Consider the following 21,121-nt stretch of genomic DNA (forward strand, 5'->3'; position numbering starts at 1 on the left):
ACTCCAATTACAAAAGATTGTAGACAACCAGTCTACAGAGAGTCACCCCTTCTTCCCATTCCTTGATGAAGCATTTATGTCATAACCAGATTATGGCAGTAGTCATGTTTGAGTGCCAAAAATTCTGATCCTATAGTCTAATTAGGGACACCAATGAGTCAAGTTGAATTCCATATGTGCTAGGCAAGGAAAGGTGAGAGTGACAAAGCAGCCAGCATGGCAGATGCATGGACTTCAAATATATTGTCCATTTCTCCAGCACCACCAACCACCTTATGGCAACTACTGAAAATCTTCCACCAACTGGAGGAAGTAACAACCTATTTAAACCTCTCTTTTCAAAGCCAGTTTGTGTTATGCCCATTTACTTTTACTTTGTCTATTCTTGAAATGCTTACAATTTACTTCTGTTTTTATATTTGACAAATTATTCCCTTATTAGAGTAAATGAAGATGGACATATTTCTCCCACACAACAGCACTGAAGCAACTGAGTTCATCCTGCTGGGACTGACCAGCCAACAAGAGCTGCAACCCATCCTTTTTGTGGTGTTTCTACTGATTTACATCATCACCCTGACAGGAAACTTTGGATTGATTGCATTAATCAGATTCACTCCCCGGCTGCAAACACCCATGTACTTTTTCCTCACCCACTTAGCATGCGTGGATATTTTTTATTCTACTAATGCCTCTCCTCAGATGCTTGTTAATTTCCTCTCTGAGAAGAAAACTATTTCCTACACAGGGTGTCTGGCCCAGTGTTTTGTTTTTGTGACTCTGCTCCTTACTGAGTATTACATGCTTGGTGCCATGGCCTATGACAGGTACATGGCAATCTGCCATCCGCTGCATTACAACAGCAGAATGTCCAGGCCACTTTGCATCTGCCTTGTCACTTTTCCCTACCTCTGGGGTTCTATGGTGGGCACAATGCAAGTAATATTGACCTCTCGCTTGTCCTTTTGTGGACCTAACATCATCAATCATTTCTACTGTGCTGACCCACCTCTCCTCATGCTGACGTGTTCTGACACTTACATAAAGCAGACTGCACTATTTGTGTCTGCGGGGATTAACCTCACTGGTTCCCTACTCATCATCCTCATCTCTTATGTTTTCATTTTTATCACCATTATGAGGATCCATTCCAGTGAAGGGCAATGCAAAGCCTTCTCCACCTGTGGCTCTCACCTGACCGCTGTCACCATGTTCTATGGGTCCCTATTCTGCATGTATCTGAGACCAGCAAATAAGCAGTCTGTTGAACAAGGGAAAATTGTGGCAGTGGTCTGTATCTTTGTGAGTCCCATGTTGAACCCATTTATCTACAGCCTGAGGAACAAAGATGTGAAGCAGGCTTTGAGAATAGTATTTACGAGGAAACTTGGTACAGTGGAGAAAACGTCTATTTTGACAGTCTCCCAATGAAAAAAAATCTCAAAAACAATCAAAAAGCAACTCATGTTGGTTGTATCTGAATGCAATTCTCTGAAGTAACAGTAACATTTTTTTGTGTATGCATAGTTTAGGACAAAATGAGAATCCTAATGGAAACAACAAATGGGACCATTGTATGGAACTAATGACTGATAGGAAGCACAACAACAGAAGTCAGCTGATTATAATTAAGAAGGGCCATGTGTTTAGTTTCACTCAAGAACTGACTTCCAGTTGATTGGTAGGCAGAGAAGTTCTTCCTTTCAGTTCATAGGTCAACAATATTTATCATTACTGAGCTATTCTTACTAGCAAAGTGAGGTGCTTTGCAATATATTTTCTGAATATGAAAATGATTTACATCCAGAGGCACCTAGGTGGCTCAGTGATTGAGCATCTGCCTTTGGTTCAGGTTGTGATCAGGGTCCTGGGATTGAGTCCCACATCAGGCTCCCCAGAGGGAGCCTACTTCTCCTTCTCTCTCTGCCTATGTCTCTGCCTCTCTCTGTGTATCTCTCATTCATAAATAAATAAAATCATAAAAAATGATTTACATCCATATATTACATAGTTTATTTTTAATGAAAGCTGATTATCTTCTCAAAAACGCTCAAAGCTCTAATTTCAGATATTTGTTCTCAATACTTTTTTGGTGCATTGTTATGTCTACTAATCTTGAGTTGAAAACCATCTGTGTTTTATTATTTTCACAAATAACCTAACTTTTTACATTTTAATTACCCAAATTATTTCTTTCATTAGTTTCCCTAAATCAAAACAGATATCTATATGAATGGGAGATACCCATTCTGGATATAGAATTTTCATTGCTTACAAGGTTTTTATGATTTTGTTCTGACAATATTGACAATTATTTGCTCTATAATGCTGCATGTTACCTTTTAGTTTGTGTCTACCTATAAACTATTTTAAAATAACAGTTGCTTTAGAGATGCCTGGGTGGCTGTCAGTGAAGTGTCTGATTCATTTCAGCTCAGGGTATGAGCTCAGGTCATAAGATGGAGTCCCTCTGTGCTCAGCATGGAGTCTGCTTAAGATTCTCCCCTTCCTCTGACCCCATCGCCCCCCCCACACACACTTGCACCCTCTCTCTCTCAAATAAATAAATTAATCAAAAAATAAAATATATGCCTTTTCTAAGAGTTTCAGTTGATACAACAAAGAAATAAACAATCTTAAATGATGTCTTAATATTTTTCTAATATTAATAAAGGCAGAGTGAAATGGTCACTCTCAAACACAACTAGTCCTAAATGTAAATAGTTAATGCTTCCTGGAGAAAATTTACCAATAGAAAAAATTAACCAAAGCTTTAAAATTGTTCAGAGCATTTAATTCAGCAATTCCCCAACCTAAGGAAACAATTAAGTATGTTCATAGAACATAATAATAATATAACAATAATAGGGTACATTATTATGTAATAATCATAACAATAATAGGGTACAACAATATGATGGAATAATGGCTTACAAGACAAAGTATGTAAAAATAAAGTGCACCATTTTTAATAAGAGATTATAAGTAACTTTTGCTTTTATTCCAAAATTGAAGAATCCTTCAGTATTTTTCAATTTGCTTTTCTACAGTTGATATGTAATATTTTTGCAACCAAGTTCAAGGATGATTTAATTTTGTGTATAATACTACTTTAATATAAAAAAATAAAATAAAATAACAAAGAAAAAGTGATGTTGACTATAAATAGTCTGTATGAAAATATAAATATTATACTATCAAGTGAAAAATCAGTGTTTAAACTCATAAATGGTAAATGATTCAAATTTTGTTTCATGAATTATAAGAATATGCATACATATCAATTCATTGAGAAAAATATAACAAAATACAAATAGAAGTTGTCCATTGATTTAGGACATATCACCAACAAAATGTTACTCCATCACATCTGTTTACATTTTTATATATGTATAATAAACATGTTTGATAGAATCAGCCTTATTCAATCAACCGAGACATGAAAATGGAGCCTAACCGCAGGTCATTTAGGTTATGTTCTGGAAAATCATATAAATACATACAATAAATCAATGAATTGATTTCACATAAGTTTTTAGTACTGTGGTCTTAGTTAAAATAATAGCACACGATATTAGAATACCAAACATTTAAGGCAATTTAAACAAAGTTTTTTAAAAACAAAGTTTAACATATATTTCAAAATGCAGCTATCTTCTTGACTAATAATGCATAGGTGAATTATGGAACTCTTCATATAATCTTGTTTGCTATAATTTGCAAAATAGAAATTTTGTGAGTTACTGTAACAGCCTTGTCTATAGACTAATGAGTCACAGACACTTTTATGAACCAAAGTAAACATCGGATGTTCTCCTCCAAAAACACAAAGATACATCTCTCATTTATATACTGTTTCAAGACATTCTTAGGTTTACAAAGCCAATCGAAAGACTCTATTAACTCTGAATAAATTAGATCTAAGTCAGAACCACTACATTAAAAATATACATAGATTGTTATTATACCAAACTTATAAACAGGTGTTGGCAATTCATTTTAAAAATTGAGGAGCATAAGTAGTATCTACAATAAGACAAAAACAGGGAATCCCTGGGTGACTCAGCAGTTTAGCGCCTGCCTTCGGCCCAGGATGTGATCCTGGAGTCCTAGGATCGAGTCCCACATCGGACTCCCTGCACGGAGCCTGCTTGTCTCTCTCTCTCCCTCTCCCTCTCTCTCTCTCTCTCATGAATAAATAAATAAATAATTTAAAAAAAAAATAAGACAAAAACTTTCTCAGGATGTCTACAATATTGGTTGGGAAAATTTTATAGAATGCTTAAACCTAGGAGAGATTGATATATTTAAAATTTCCCTAAGGTGATTCCAGTGATTACTCAGGCACCAGAACCATTATTCTATACCATTCATTGAAGAATAAATTATTTCACAATTTTTTGAAGTATAAAATTAATCATTCTATTTTGAAAATCATTATGACTCTGTGGACAGCATAATTCAGAAAGTTGGATTTCCAGTATTCTTATCATACTGAATTAATTCTAATACTTACTCCCAAGTAAGTAAAGATGCTAAAATATTTTATGGAATTATTGGATACCACCCAATTTATATGTGCAGATTTTTTTGCTACAGAAAATATTGTTTAACTTCAACATTGCAGTTTTTATTAAAATGATTTATTTGAAGCTATTAATTTTGAGAGGAATTTGCTAATGTCATTGTGAGTTTATGAAGAGACTATATCATGACTAGAGAGTAGTAGATTTGCCCTGTGATGGGATTCACTATGTTATTACAAACGTTAAATAATTACAATGAACAGATGCCTACACTGCAATTTTATGAAAAATATTTCCCTGAATGATTTGCTGCATAGCATGGATCACATCCTTGTTCCTTAGACTATAAATCAATGGGTTCAACATTGGGCTTAAAAATGTATAAAAGACAGCAATTATTTTAGACTCCTCTATAGACTTCTCAGATGGACTCCTTAAGTACATGCAGAAGAGGGTGCCATAAAACAAAGTGACTGTTGTCAAGTGGGAAGCACAAGTAGAAAAGGCTTTGTGCCTGCCTTCAGCAGAACGGATCCTCAAGATGGCTACAATAATGAAAAGGTAGGATAGCACAATGATGAAGAGAGAGCTTGACAGAGTCAAGCCAGCTACTACCAGCATCGCCATCTTTTTGACATGGGTGTCAGAGCAGGCCAACAGGATAAGAGGAGGATCTGCACAGTAGAAGTGGTTGATTTCAAGGGAGTCACAGAAGGACAAGTGAAAAGTCAACAGTGTCTGGGAGAGTCCATTAAGGTAACCACAAGTATAAGAGATCACCACTAGGGAGATGCAAATGTTCTTGGACATTCTGGTACTGTAATGTAGAGGGCTACAGATGGCTACATAGCGATCCAATGCCATTGAAGCAAGGATATAAAACTCAGTGATCACCAGGGCAATGAAGAGAAGACACTGCGTGAAGCATCCAGCATAGGAGATGGTCTTCTGGTCTGAGAGGAAATTGTACAGCATGTTTGGAGTGATATTGGAAGAATAGCAGATGTCTACAAAGGAGAGGTGGCTAAGGAAGAAGTACATGGGAGTTTGCAGGTGGGAATTGGTCCCGATCAGTACAATCATGCACAGATTCCCTGCCAGTGTGACTAGATAGATCACCAGAAACACCCCAAACAGGATCTTCTCTAGTACTGGGTCATCTGTGAGTCCCAGGAGAATGAATCCCGTCACTGAAGTGTGGTTCGAGGAAGACATTTTCTTATTCCTTGAAAACTGAGAGTAGCAGAGAAGGTGAGGGATCCTGTCTAATCCAGATTCTGCATTTATTCCATCCATTTTTATCATTTACTCATTGATATATTCAGCTACTGAGACATTTCCCTATTCAAAAATCACATCAATATATCTACATAAATATTTTTATTCTGTATCTCTTCATTATCTCTCATTTATATTGCAAACACACATACACACACATATTTTCTCATATTTGTGTGTATACCTATATATTCATACATATGCATATTGTACATTAAGTAATAATATTACATATTTAATATATATACATATTTATACATTTATACCTGTGTTCTTGAGGAACTACATATTTGATATTTTTTCACACCTTAAAAAAAGCCAAAGGAAAGAAATTCAGATATGAAAAGCCACAGATAATTGGCATCATCCAAGTGGACAAAAACGTAATTTGGATATTTAGGGTCCCACTAACTAGGGTATGTTATTGTTTCAGATATATTATACAAGATAAATCTTCAGGACACTATTTTACTTGAAAACCATAGTAATCTGGCTTAATTTCATTCAGAAACATTTAGGGTAGCCAGGGTGGCTCAGCAGTTTAGCGCCGCCTTCAACGCAGGGTGTGATTTAGGAGACCCTGAATCGAGTCCCACGTCGGGCTCCCTGCGTGGAGCCTGCGTCTCCCTCTGCCTGTGTCTTTGCCTCTCTCTTTCTCTGTGTCTCTCATGAATAAATAAATAAAATCTTAAAAAAAATAAACACTTATTTAGTGAAACTTACATCTGGCATTTAGGCTAAGAGGTCAGAAAAAAAGAATTCTTTCTGTTCTGTAGATTCACACATTTATTTATTCATTTACACTGAAAAGGCTGATTTTTTTTCTGTTCTACGTTCTGTGGTTACAGCAGTGAACAAACTATCCAACTCATGGAGCAGTAAGAGACAGAACAGATTTAAACACATAGGCAAAGATATATATCATTATGTCAGTTAGAAACAAGTGCTATGAAGAAAAATGAAGAGGAGATGCATTTAGATACAATATTTTTCCACATCATTGAGATACTAATGTCCACAGAAAAGCCTATAATATATTTTTGGTGAGCAAATGTAGAAAGTGACCTACCTGTAAAGAGTTGGCTTACCAATTTTTGTAAAAGCAAAGTGGGCAGATATATAATGTATTTCTTAGATATATTCCATAGAGTATTTAAGAAATAATTCCAAAAAAAAAAAAAAGTTAAAAAAAGTCTTTGCTCCTCTGGGGCATAACTGTAATTTGATGGTCTGGGAACTGGATTCTCCTTTGAGGCCAGTATTCCCGTCTAACCTGTACATATATTACATAGTCCTGTATGTGAAATCTTTAGCATGATTAAAAAATGTAGCTGTCAGTTTTAATACTATAAAAGATAAAATAAGGGAGATAAGTTTTGGTTTTTTTAATGTAGTAAAGTGGGAATTCCAATTAGAAAGACTGTTTTTCCATGTAAACACTGAGGTGGCATGATGTAATGAGAGTGTAGAAGAGGAAGGTATAGTAGGTGAGAGATTTGAGGAGCACAAAGACCAGGCAAACCATAGATTAGGAGAAATATTCACATCAAGTAATTCTATTTTATTTTATTTTATTTTATTTTATTTTATTTTATTTTATATTTTATTTATACATACTTTTTTTTATTGGAGTACGATTGCCAAATAATTCTAACAAAGGATTTACATTCAGAATTTGTGCACATCTTCCACAACTCAGGGATGAAAATATAACCAGCCCAATTAAAAAAAAGATCTGAAGTGAACAGACATTTCATAAAAGATATATGAGCAGCCAATAATGACAGGAAAAGAATGTCAACATCTACGATTGTCAAATAAATGCAAATTATGAATGCAGGTAGGTATCACTTCACACAACCTCAATGGCAGGAATTTAAAAGATCGGCGGTGACTTCCTGGGAAGATGATGCAGTAGGAGAGTCCTTGGCTCTCCTCAACCCATGGACACATCTAGATCATGGCCTTATCAGTGTGGATAACCCAGAAAATGACTGGTAGAATCAACTCTCCACAGCTAAATGTAGAGAACAGGTCCCATCAGAGAGTCTAGGAAGGGTGGAAAATACAGTCCAGAGCTAAGTGGACCTGTTAAACCAGCCGTAGGATAGAGGAACATGGCAGACATGGAGAGGGGGGAGGAGCAGCCCGCCATATAAGCCACCTCAGATACACAGGATCCACATGGGGAATATGAATCCCCATAACATTTGGCTTCAAAAATCTGAGGGGTCTCTCTTCATGACTTCTTACAGTCAGGGGCACTTACCCCTGGAACTTTAAAAATCAGTGGGTTCAGCTCTGGGAGGGTTGGAAGAAAAGAAGAAACTGAGTCCCCACCTTTAAAGAGACAGTAAAACAAACAGCTCTGCTGAGATATAGCATAGAAGCAGCAATATGAAAACTGCCTGGGTTATAAGGGAAGATTTATTTACTAATCTCAGAGCATTTGCTAGGGAACAGGGATATTTGGGAGACTTCTTCACAAACAAAAGAGCTGGCAGGCACCACTTGTTCCCTAACACACCCAGCCTAGATACATGAACACCTATGGGGACCAGTGCAGCAAGAACCTTCTCCATTAGCTTGCTAACAATGCCCCTACTCCCATACTCTGCTGCAGGTGAGCATCGGCATTCTGGCCTGGGCAGGAAGTTTCCCAGGTGCCTTCAGGTCCCCTCCTGTAGTGGACTGGCTCAGACTTTGCTAGCCCCAAGTACCCTACCCTCACATTCTCCTGTGAACTTCCCCTCTCTAATATGCCCTTGGCCAGAGTCCATCCAAAGTGGTGCCACAAGCCTAGCAGTGTGCAAAAGGCCTGACGGGCCATCACCACTCCAAAATGACTCCTGCCCCTGGGAGAGGGCAAGATAATGATATATACCAGTCTGACTGCAGCTCCAGCAATGATCTGGGGATAGATATTGGGTCTAACCACAGGCTCTGCCCACCAATGAAAGCTTCTCAGGGACAACACAGATAAAGTGCTACCCAAGTACATAAAGCAACTAGTAACAGACATAAAGGAAGTAATTGATAGTTATACAATAATAGTAGTACAATACAATTATCCCACTTACATTAATGAGTAGATTGTCCGAACAGAAAATAAACAAGGAAATAATGGCTTTGAATTACAGACTAAGACAGATGGATTTAACAAATATACTCAGATGTTTCCATCCAAAAACAGCAGAATACAAAATCTTTTCAAGTGCACATGGAACATTTTCCAGAATAGATCATATGTCAGACCACAAAATAAGCTTCAATAAATTCAAAGAGAATGAAGTCATACCATGCATCTTGTCTGACCACATCTCTATGAAACTAGAAATCATCCACAAGAAAAAATCTGGAAAGAATACATACACATGAGGTTAAATAACATGCTACTAAACAGTGAATGAGTCAACCAAGAAATCAGAAAGGAAATAAAAAAATATATGGAGATGAATGAAAATGGAAACACAACAGTCCAAAATCTCTGAGATGCAGCAAACACTACTCTGAGGGAATTTTATAGCAAAACAGGCCTATATAAAGAAGCAAGAGAAATCTCAAATAAACAACCTAACTTACACCTAAAGGAGCTAGAAAAAGAAGAACAAATAAAACTCAAAACAAGTAGTAGGAAGGAAATAGTAAAGATCAAAGCAGAAATAAATGATATAGAAACTAAAAAAAAAAAAAAAAATAGATCAATGAAACCAGGAGCTGGTTCATTAAAAAGATCAACAAAATTGATAAGCCTTTTTAGCCAGACTCATCAAAAGAGAAAGAGAGACAGCGATAACTCAAATAAACAAAATCACAAATAAAAGAGGAGAAACAGGGACTCCTGGGTAGCTCAGCAGTTGAGCTAAGCAGTTGACCATCCAGTCCAATAACTTGTAGAATAGTTTGACCTCTGCCTTTTTCTACTTTTATTTCTAACTACTAATAAACACAAATCCTTTAATTTTATATCCTAGGATCTGAATCATACTGGAAATATCCAGGGTTTTTGTTTGTTTTCTTGCTTATAAAAGAGATAATTGTTCATCATAGAAAACTGATACAAAAATATACAAAGAACAAGGTTTACTTGTCCTTACTCCCAGTATAACAAAGTTATCATAATGTGTGTACCAATGCATGCTTTTTTCATAAAAATTATACAAAATCATTTGTCCTGTCCTTAACTGGTAACTTATTCATTTTAGTGTCTGTAGAACATTCTAATTTAAAAATCAGTCACGTGAGATTCAAACTCTCCTTTATGACCACAGCCAACACTCTCTTGCAAAGGCTCTGGTTACAGCCAGCTCCTGCTCTGTCAGGAGCATTGGCTTGTGCCTGTTACTGAATGCAGACTGTAATGGCAATTGAGATTCATGCAAAGCAGAGCACATTCAAATGCAGCACAAGTTTCAATTAAAACAATCCTATGCCAAGTGAGGGCAACCTGCATCCCATAGACCACTCCTTTCTTTTTTCTCAATTATAAACAAACATTACAATGAAAATCTTCACTCAAGTGTTTTATTATGGCTTTGGTACATTCTTAAAATTGGAAACCTGACTAAAATTATACAAATATTTTTTAAGACTCCTAAAACCTGGTTTTAGGAGATCCTGGTTGAAGGTCTGCCTTTGGCCAAGGTCATGATCCAGGGGTCCTCGGATCCAGTCCTGCAATGGGGTGGGGGATAAGCTTCCAGTTTAGCTGGAAGTCTGCTTCTCTCCATCTCCCTCTGCCCCTCACCTCCCTATCTCCCTGCCATGTCTCTCTCAAATGGGTAAATAAAATCTTAAAAAAAAAAAATGCTCCTGAAATCATAATGTTAAATTGATTTCCAGAAAAACATCGTTTTCTCAACACCCATAATGTAGAACATGCTAATCTTTCGAACTCAAATATAAATACACAAAAGTATCTTATTTCAAATATTTTTGTTTGAAATTATCACTATTTATTGGTGACTGATTTTTGCCTTAGGTTTACTTATAGTCATTTAGGACAAAGATCCCTTGAACTACAAATTATGTAAGACTAACCTGATAAATACTGGAAGGATAAACCACTGGTATAATGGTAAGTTGGATGGAGTTCTGATAGTAGCATTTGCCAGTTTCATTCTTGTAAATACTGCCACCCTGGCCATATTGCAAACCTGAATATTTAAGAATTAGCTCTCTGGAGTCAGCTCCAACTCATCATAAAGAAAACCTATCTAAACAAAACTGATAAGTTTTCCAATTCTCCATGCTATTTGAATGGTAGAGTGCCTATAAAAAAAAGGTAAACATCAGTTCCAGTACCTTAACGTATTGTTGCATTTTAGGTACAAAGTTGGAAAGTTGGCAACTGGAGCTCTTATTTCATATTATTTTTACTCATTAATTTTAGCATTTTTATCAATTTTCTATACATAGCCTTCAGTATTTATGTAGACTATGACAATGTTTCAGTACTTTGAATCATACCTTGTTTACCACTTTATCTTATCTGGGACAAATACTTTCCAAAATATAATATGCTCCTTAATTTTAGGTAGTTTTATCGTCATATTCAAGTAACTCTTCCATTATGAATTCCTCTACTCCAAATGACCTCAGAAATATTTCCTTCTGATTATTTAAAAGCTTAATATTTATTTTAATTAAAATCAACATAGGTTTTTTTTCCTTTCAGCATTTTATTTTTTTTGTTTTTTAAGATTTTATTTATTTATGGGGATCCCTGGGTGGCTCAGCGGTTTAGCGCCTGCCTTTGGCCCAGGGTGCGATCCTGGAGTCCCGGGATCGAGTCCCACATCGGGCTCCCAGCATGGAGCCTGCATCTCCCTCCTACTGTGTCTCTGTCTCTCTTTCTGTCTGTGTCTGTCATAAATAAATAAATAAATCTTTAAAAAAAAAAGATTTTATTTATTTATTCATAGAGACCGACAGAGAAAGAGGCAGGCTCTAAACCACTGAGCCACCCAGGGATCCCCCCTCCTTTCAGCATTTTAAATGACACACAATTGAGGATTATTGTGGGCACATCAGTCTTTTGGAGGACAGTTGCTGACAAAGGACAATTTAGTTGGGAATAAAAGTCTGTATTTAGATATCTTTGCTAAAAAATAGTCTTGCGTTATGGACACTGGTTTGGTGCAAAAATAAATGTGTAAAAATGTTAACAAATATGCCAAAGTTAAATGTTTTGCTCCTCATTTATAAGCCACACGATTTCTTTGCCTTTCTGGAAAAAAATTTTAACCTACCCATAGCCTTTCATCCAGAAAGAGACCTCTCTATGGCCATGATTCCATCAGATGTGGGGACCAAGTTATAAAAATACTAAGACTAAAATATCTTTCCATATTTTTCAAATAATTTATAAGGAATATGTATTGTAAATATAACCATATTTGATTTTCATATGTACATGTCCCTCTGCTATTCAGATTGAGCCACAATATGCATAATTTCTGGGTTAAAAATTTTAGATAGAAGCATTTTATTTGCATTATTCTACTATAAATTTAAAAGATAGTACTGATGGGATTTATCAGAAATTAACACTTTCAAAAAATCTATATTAATTATGTGAATTTGGTTTGAAACATATGTATAAACTGGTCAAAGGAGTAGAATTGGCCAGAAATAGATCCACTTAGTGTACAATAAAAGTGATGTCACAAAACAAGGAAAAACAAAGGGTAGTTTAATACCTAGTAGGAAAAACATGGTTTAAAAATGTAAGGAAAGGAGTTACAAACAATATTATAAAGTAAAACAGAATTTTATCCAGAATAATTCAAGACACTGCTATAAAATATGGTAATAAAAATATAATACAGATACCTCTTTATTTAAATTTAAGGTGGAGAAAAGCTACAAAACCAAAAAATGAACAAATTTTTTCTAAATAAAAACGTTAATATTCTTCATGTGAGGAATCATCAGAAATAAAATAAAAGGGAATCAGAAAACTGATGTATTCCCTTTACTTGCTAAATATATATTTCAAATACTCCTCTGTTAAAATAAAACAGATTCCTTTCCTAAGAATTTCTATTGAGATAGAAAGAAGGAAATACCCTTAGTGGATATTTCCTAATATTAATAACAGTACAGTGAGGGATCCCTGGGTGGCGCAGCGGTTTAGCGCCTGCCTTTGGCCCAGGGCGCGATCCTGGAGACCCGGGATCGAATCCCATATCGGGCTCCTGGTGCATGGAGCCTGCTTCTCCCTCTGCCTATGTCTCTGCCTCTCTCTCTCTCTCTCTCTGTGTGTGACTATCAAAAATAAATAAAAATTTAAAAAAAAAAAAAATAACAGTACAGTGAGATGTTTACTCTCAAACATGACTAGTAATAAATATAAATGGCTGATACTTTCTAGAGAAAAATTTATCTGTAGAAAACTTAGAGCTTTAAAAATGTTCAAAATATTTAATTCAACAATTACACTTCTAAGACTAATCCTAAAAAACAGAGGATATGTACATAAAGATATCAGTCAGTCTAAAAAAAAAAGATATCAGTCAGTCTTAAAAATAATAGGATTCATAGATATGATGGAATTATGGTTTGCAAGATAAACCAAATGGAAGAAAATACACTAAAATGTTGAAAGCAGCTATCTCTAGATAAAAGATCATAGGTAAATTTTGCCTTTATTCCATAAATATTTCAGTACTTTTCATTATTTATTTATTTTAGAGAAAGAAAGGAAGAGAGAGCACAAGCAGGAGGGGCAGAGGAAGAGGAAGAGAGACAGAGAATCTCATTCAGACTTCTGCTGAGTGCAGAGCCTAACACTGGGCTCAATCTCATGACCCTGAGATCATGACCTGAGTTGAAAACAAGAGCTGGACACTTAACTAACTATGCCACTCAGGTGCTCCAGATATTTCAGTATTTTCCAATTTGCTTTTCTATGATCAACATGTTATTCTCATAATTAAGTTCAAGGATAATTTAATTACTATAAAGTATTAAAATTAATTAAAAATGTGTTCACCAAAATTATTTAGTCTATATGAAACACAAACATTACATTATCAAGTGAAAATCAACATTCATATTTGCATTTGGCATATGATTCCAATTTTGTTTTATGAATCATCATAATACACATGCATATAAAATCACTGAGAAGAAATATGGAAAAACATAAACATAAATTATCCATTGGTTAGGATATCACTGATGCAAGTTATTTCTTAACATCTGTCTGTATTTTCCAGTTATTCATAATGGACATATGTGCTTTTTATAATCTGGAAAATATATTCATAAAACACAGTCTAAATATATCTACCATATATCAAAATTGTCTGCTTTACATAAAACAGTAAGATAATTCTACTTTGCACACAAATTATCATGTTTACCTAAAATGTCAGAGGAATTCAACAGTTCATGTTACACCCTCTTCACAATCACCAACATTTCACGTGGAGCAGTAACCTCATCCCCTCATTATCCCCAACACAGTCCACCCCCAGCACTAAGTTTAACCACAGTGAGTTGAAAGAGAAAATGGATCCAACGGATTTACCTTTTTGCTACTTAGTGGCTGAATAACTATAGAAAGTCATTTAATCTCTCTGTGCTTAAGACTCCAAATGTTATAAATGAAGATAATAAGTTTCTCACAAATTTAAGTATAAGAATTAAAGTAAATATTGATGGGATGCCTAAATGGCTCAGTCAGTTAAGTGTCAAACTCTGGATTTCAGCTCAGGTCATGATCTCAGGTTTGTGGGATTAAGTCCCACATTGGGCTCCATGCTGGGCGTGGAACCTGAAGATTCTTTCTCCCCCTCTGTCCTTCCCACTGTTCAAGCTCTCCTTCTTTAAATAAATAAATAAATAGATAGATGATAGATAGATAGATAATAAATAAATAAATAAAGATTTAAAAGTGACTATTAATTATACTTGAGTGACACAGGGTTTTTTGTGCATATTTATTTGTGTTGTATCCTATCTCTAAAGAATTTCTGAGGTGGCCTTTACTATTTATTCAATCTAAATAAATAGATTAAAAAGAAAGACTACAAATAGGTCAACCATTTGGTTTAAAAGACTTGCCAAGATTGAGTTTAAAGATTGGTTCCTGGAAGCCACAGTAGTTCTCAGAACTATAAAATAAAAGGAAGCATATGATTATTGAGACAAAATACAAAGTGCTTTTACAATGAATCTCAAATACATTTTTCAATTAAGAATCTAAATCTGGATATCAGCACCTTTTGATTGTAGATATGGGAATGCAACTCCTTGCTGAATGAACAAGACAGTTTATTATGACTTAAAGGAATGACCCACAAACTATATGATGATGATCTTAAAAAGAAATTGGAACAGGGCCTCTATTAGAGGTAGGACTTCTCTGTTATTTATTTCTAATCACCATGTTATTACAGACAACTAGTCATTTCAAATTAACAGAGACCCAAATTTCAATTGTATGAAAGAGATTTCCCTTAATCATTTGCTGCATAGCATGGATCACATCCTTGTTCCTTAGACTATAAATCAATGGGTTCAACATTGGGCTTAAAAACGTATAAAAGACAGCAATTATTTTGGACTCCTCTACAGACTTCTCAGATGGACTCCTTAAGTACATGCAGAAGAGGGTGCCATAAAATAAGGTGACTATTGTCAAGTGGGAAGCACAAGTAGAAAAGGCTTTGTGCCTGCCTTCAGCAGAACGGATCCTCAAGATGGCTACAATAATGAAAAAGTAGGATAGCACAATGATGAAGAGAGAGCTTGACAGAGTCAAGCCAGCTACTACCAGCATCGCCATCTTTTTGACATGGGTGTCAGAGCAGGCCAACAGGATAAGAGGAGGATCTGCACAGTAGAAGTGGTTGATTTCAAGGGAGTCACAGAAGGACAAGTGAAAAGTCAACAGTGTCTGGGAGAGTCCATTAAGGTAACCACAAGTATAAGAGATCACCACTAGGGAGATGCAAATGTTCTTGGACATTCTGGTACTGTAATGAAGAGGGCTACAGATGGCTACATAGCGATCCAATGCCATTGAAGCAAGGATGTAAAACTCAGTGATCACCAGGGCAATGAAGAGAAGACACTGCGTGAAGCATCCAGCATAGGAGATGGTCTTCTGGTCTGAGAGGAAATTGTACAGCATGTTTGGAGTGATATTGGAAGAATAGCAAATGTCTACAAAGGAGAGGTGGCTAAGGAAGAAGTACATGGGAGTTTGCAGGTGGGAATTGGTCCCGATCAGCACAATCATGCACAGATTCCCTGCCAGCGTGACTAGATAGATCACCAGAAACACCCCAAACAGGATCTTCTCTAGTACTGGGTCATCTGTGAGTCCCAAGAGAATGAATCCCGTCACTGAAGTGTGGTTCGAGGAAGACATTTTCTTATTCCTTGAAAACTGAGAGTAGCAGAGAAGGTGAGGGATCCTGTCTAATCCAGATTCTGCATTTATTCCATCCATTTTTATCATTTACTCATTCATATATTACTAGGAAATCTCTCATCTCTTTTAACAAACTCATCATAACATCTACATAAATATTTTTGTCCTGTATCTCTGTTATCTCTTTCTCTTTCTCTCTCTCACTCTTGCTCTTGTTCTCACTTGTGTGTGTGTGTGTGTGTGTGTGTGTGTGTGTGTGTAGAATCGCATTTATTCTTGCCTTCTTGGAGGACTCCATATTTGGGTTTTGTTTTGTTTTTTTTTTCAAATTTTGTAAAAAGAAAAGTATGGGAGTTTAAAGCAGATAGGAAAAGCAGCAGGTCATTGGTATAATTCAAATGGAAAAATGAAGGAAGTTGGATTTTGAGGGTCCCTCCAGATCTGGTATCTTTCAGATACAAAATAACAGAAATATTTAGTACAACATTTTCACCTGATATCCATAGTGGTCTGTCTTAATTTTATTCAGAAGCCATTGAATTAGTAAATTTACCTCTTGCTAAATGACTAAGAAGTACTGAAGAATCATTCTCTCTGCTTAGTGAATTTACTCACTCATTCACATATACATATACATGTACATGTACACTGAGAACATTTTTTCCGTTCTAAGTTCTGGCTTTACAGCATTGAACAAATTCCCCATCCTCATGAATCATATATTGTAGGAGAAGGAACAGATATTACCACATAGACAAAGCTATAGAATGTGATGTCAGTTAGAAGCCAGTACTATGAAGAAAAATGAAGGTAGGATGCTTTTAGATAAACATTCGGAGAAGGTTCTTTGAAGAAAGTCTAATTTCAACAGTAAATAAAGAAACCAAGTAGGAGAAGAATATGGAGTTTTTTGTTTCCATTTTTTAGCAACTAACACATACATGAACATATTTGTTTTGGAAAGCACAGATGATGTTTTTATGTGGCCTTAGCTTCCAGCTGGAGCCACCATCTCTCAATACTTTATGAAAATAAGGTATGACTGGAAGACAATGCACCTCAAGAACTATACCTAAAGCTATTTTTATTTAGTTTTCACATATACATGAGAAGGGCTTGCATATAATTGATTTTTTAGAGAAGTTATAAAATATTAACATATCAATAGAAAAATCAAGTACATTTGATGAAATTAATTTTGTCCACATTGGTAGCATATTCATCTTCATACAAAAGAACAAATATATTCTTAGTGAAGAAATGTAGAAAATGACCTACCTGTGAAAGTTGACTACTGTATTTTGTCAAAACAAGGTGGAAACATTTATAATGTATTTCTCCAGCACATTCTCTAGAGTATTTTAGAAATAATTCTGAATAACTCATCAAAATAGTCTTTGTTCCTCAAGGGCACAACCTTAATTTGGTGCTTTGAGACCCTAGCTTCTCCTTTGAGGCCAAAAATCTATCTATGTACCCCGCTTGGTATTGAGTGTGTGAGATCTTTAGCAACAATAGTGAAATTATCCATCACCTTTAACACCATGGAAGAAGAAAAATAAGAGTATATAAGTTTTGTATTTATACTGTATGTTGGCAAATTGAACTCAAATAACAAAATATACAAAAAAAAGTTGTTTTTTTGTATGGTAAAATGAGAAAATTCTCATCAGAAGGCTTCATTGTTTCTCTGTAGATACTGAGGTTAGGTCATCCACTGAGAGTGAGGGGAAGAAAGGTGAAGTCAGTGAGAGATTTGAGGAGCAGAAAGAATGTACAAAGCAGAAGACCAATGAAAGGAAGTAGAAGTAGAAGTCAGGGATGAGGACCCTTTAACAGTGGACACCATGGATTTATATTGGAACCAATCTGCCCCATTGAGTTAATTTCATCAACATGCTAACAATCAAAGATGAGTCTGAGAGCCAGGATCATTCATAAAATTGATGATTCATAAAACTGGTGATTTAGAAGGATGATCAAAAGTAGACTAAAGAATATTTGAACATTGGCACTGCATTTGTTAGAGAATGAAAGAATCTAGAGATGCTTTCACTAGTCTGTATCTTCTAGGGAACAGATATTTCCAAGTCAAAGTGTAGGTTATTCAAGAAAAGAGAGACATCTGATTCTGTTAGATGTCTAAATGGTGGTGTTAACCTTAAAAATAAACATTGCCAGTTATTTTGACAGCAAAAAAAAAATGAGTTTTGAGGGGAATAAAAGAGAATTACAATCCAGGACAAATTGTGGCAAAATTTTAGACAAATCGAAGGAACAAAGGAGAACTGCACTTTTTAAGGAGAAAAGGGGTATGTTGGGAAGGGTATTAGTACTAAAAGTCCATTGGAGGAAACGGAGTTCAGTGTGATGGCTTTTCATTGATGGAGCTGTTGCTGGGGTGGGGATTGAGGGAGCTGTGGATGAAGACAGCCTCTGTTCCTCAGGCTGTAGTAGTAGAGTAGTATCCACGTGCAAGGTCAAGTCCATGTAAGTTCACACCTGACTCTTCCTGTTGGGTCTGCAACTGACTACAGTATTAGAATGTGAGAGCTCTCCCTATGGAAACCTCCCAACTCCGTTGTAGTGAAGTTTCCCGTTAATAATTTTCATAGTGGGTTATGCTATGAGAAATTAGACATGGAGTAAAAGCTGCATATCAACATCAAAATGTAGATTGTTATCAACTCACCACATTTGAGATTTGAATGTGACCATATTATTTTCAGAATGAAGTGGAAAGATTTCTCTCTCAATTTTTCTCTCATTCTTATCCTGATTCCTTGCACAGATCACATAATAAAATTTAAAGAGTGAAACCTACTGTTTAATTATTCCCATGAAATAAGTTTCTTGTAGGATTATAAAGCTCATTGTAGGATGGTAGAGCCCTTACTTCCTGACCATTTACTGTGGAGATTCCTTGTTTTACATAAAAAGAGTTGGGCAGCCTGGGTGGCTCAGGGGTTTAGCACTGCCTTCAGCCCAGGGTGTGATCCTGGAGACCAGGATTGAGTCCCATGTCAGGTTCCCTGCATGGAGCCTGCTTCTCCCTCTGCCTGTGTCTCTGCCTCGTGTGTGTGTGTGTGTGTGTGTGTGTGTGTGTGTGTGTGTCTCATGAATAAATAAATAAAATCTTTAAAAAAAAAAGGATTGAAGATTTAAAGACACTTCTTTAAACATAATGCTAGCTTTTCATTTGAAGAAAACTTGTCCCAAAGTACCTGAACATGTATGTATTTAAGTATTTCCTAATATACTATAATATATGCATTGGAATAAGCATAGGATTTACAAAAAGACTTTTCCAATAGGACTAGCTCAATAGTAACTGAATAGGCAAAACGCAGTGAATTAGTTCTTTGAGCTCTGGAAGAGCAAAGTGTCTGGACTTTTCAGTATGGGATAGCTTCATCAGAAGTCCACACATAAAAAGTCAATATTCATAAGAACAAAAAAGTCTATATTCTTTTGTTTATATAGCAATGGATAAAGATAAGACTTTACCTAGATATATGATAATAATTCAAAGAAGAATTTTATGCATTCTTATTTTCCCAGAAAGTCTTCAGAGGACTCTGCTTAAATTATACTTGAAGACCTGAATTCCTTAGTTAATATCACCCTGCTTCAGTTGCAATAACCAATTGATCTGTCTGCTAAAAAGACACAGATACACAAATGTCACGACAGGTAGTAGAAAATATCATCCTGACATTGTTTGTTACTTACATTTTTGTGATTATTCAATTGGTTGTCTTTTTAAAAGTTACAGCAGGTCAAGGACACCTAGGTGGCTCAGTCTGTTGAGTGATCAACTCTTGGTTTTGGCCTGGGTCATGATCTTGTGGCCCTGACATCAAGCCCTGTGTGGGTCTCTGTGGGGAGTCTCCTTAAGATTCTCTACCTCTGCCCCTCCCCTCACTCTCTTTCTTTCTCTGGGATAAATAAGTAAATCTTTTTTCAAAAACATTTACAGCAGGTCCTACATTTTACTGGAAGTTCTAATCTATATAATAAAGTTATGCAGATATGACAGGATAAAATAAAATTATGCTATTCACAGATCATAGGACAGTTTACATACGATCTCCTTTGGAAGGTCATATTACACATAAATCATTTATATTATTATGCAAAAACCTATTGTAACCAAACTAACATGAATTACAGATAGAGATTATATCCGATGGAATTGTCATACACAAAAAACTTTATTTGCAGCAAATAAGGAGATCGTGAAGAATAACTTCCAAAGACTCCCTGAAAGGGGGTGAGCTGGTTCTTTCCATTTAGGGCTTAGAGTGAATATTCAAAAAGAGGAACTTGAGATACCTGAGTGGCTCATTGGCTTAGATCAGGGTTATCAATCTTAAAAAAAAAAAAACAGAGGAACTTGTCATTGCATGTAAAGCCATACACTTGTGCTGGGAGGTTTAAAAATCATGCCTAGACACCATTGAATGTTATATTAGAAGCATGGGCTCTTCCTAGGGCAGAGACTTTAATATAATGAAGCAGAAGAAACTGCCTGACAAAGGGAAGGGCCATGTCCCTGCTCTAAGAGCCGGTATAACCAGGATGGAGTCTTGGGCTTGATATTTCAGCTAAGAAATTCAGAGCCTTGCTTGTTCATGGACTGGAAGTGAAACCCCTATAGAAAGGTAAAGTTGGATGAGAATGAAGATGAACATACTTGTCTTTCAGGAAAGCTTGACTTTAAACTGAAATTTTTCCTTTCCTCCTTCTTGAAGCCGGCCCTTCCCCTTCACTTGCTTTTCTGTAGAATCTTTTTTTTTTTTTTTTTTTTTTTATTGGAGTTCAATTTGCCAACATATAGCATAACACCCAGGGCTCATCCTGTCAAGTGTCCCCCTCAGTGCCCGTCACCCAGTCACCCCCACCCCTCGCCCACCTCCCTTTCCACCAC

General features: G+C 35.9%; 5 protein-coding genes across 5 annotated transcripts in view; 1 reads left to right on the forward strand and 4 right to left on the reverse strand.

Moving 5' to 3' along the window:
* Positions 1-21,121, reverse strand: part of LOC140612769 (olfactory receptor 5M3) — a 144,931-nt gene that overhangs the window by 77,999 nt on the left and 45,811 nt on the right. The window lies entirely within an intron of this gene.
* Positions 1-21,121, reverse strand: part of LOC140612768 (olfactory receptor 5M11) — a 104,069-nt gene that overhangs the window by 37,140 nt on the left and 45,808 nt on the right. The window lies entirely within an intron of this gene.
* LOC140613635 (olfactory receptor 5M11-like) lies at positions 454-1,431 on the forward strand. Its single transcript, XM_072792067.1, has one exon. The coding sequence runs from the start codon at positions 454-456 to the stop codon at positions 1,429-1,431; it is 978 nt and encodes a 325-aa protein (XP_072648168.1).
* On the reverse strand, positions 4,794-5,741 carry LOC140613426 (olfactory receptor 5M10). Its single transcript, XM_072791953.1, has one exon. It carries the CDS (start codon positions 5,739-5,741, stop codon positions 4,794-4,796), a length of 948 nt encoding a protein of 315 aa, XP_072648054.1.
* LOC140613636 (olfactory receptor 5M10-like) lies at positions 15,220-16,188 on the reverse strand. Its single transcript, XM_072792068.1, has one exon. The coding sequence runs from the start codon at positions 16,186-16,188 to the stop codon at positions 15,220-15,222; it is 969 nt and encodes a 322-aa protein (XP_072648169.1).

This window comes from Canis lupus, chromosome 21 (assembly GCF_048164855.1).
Source record: "Canis lupus baileyi chromosome 21, mCanLup2.hap1, whole genome shotgun sequence".
Classification (NCBI taxonomy): Eukaryota; Metazoa; Chordata; class Mammalia; order Carnivora; family Canidae; genus Canis; species Canis lupus.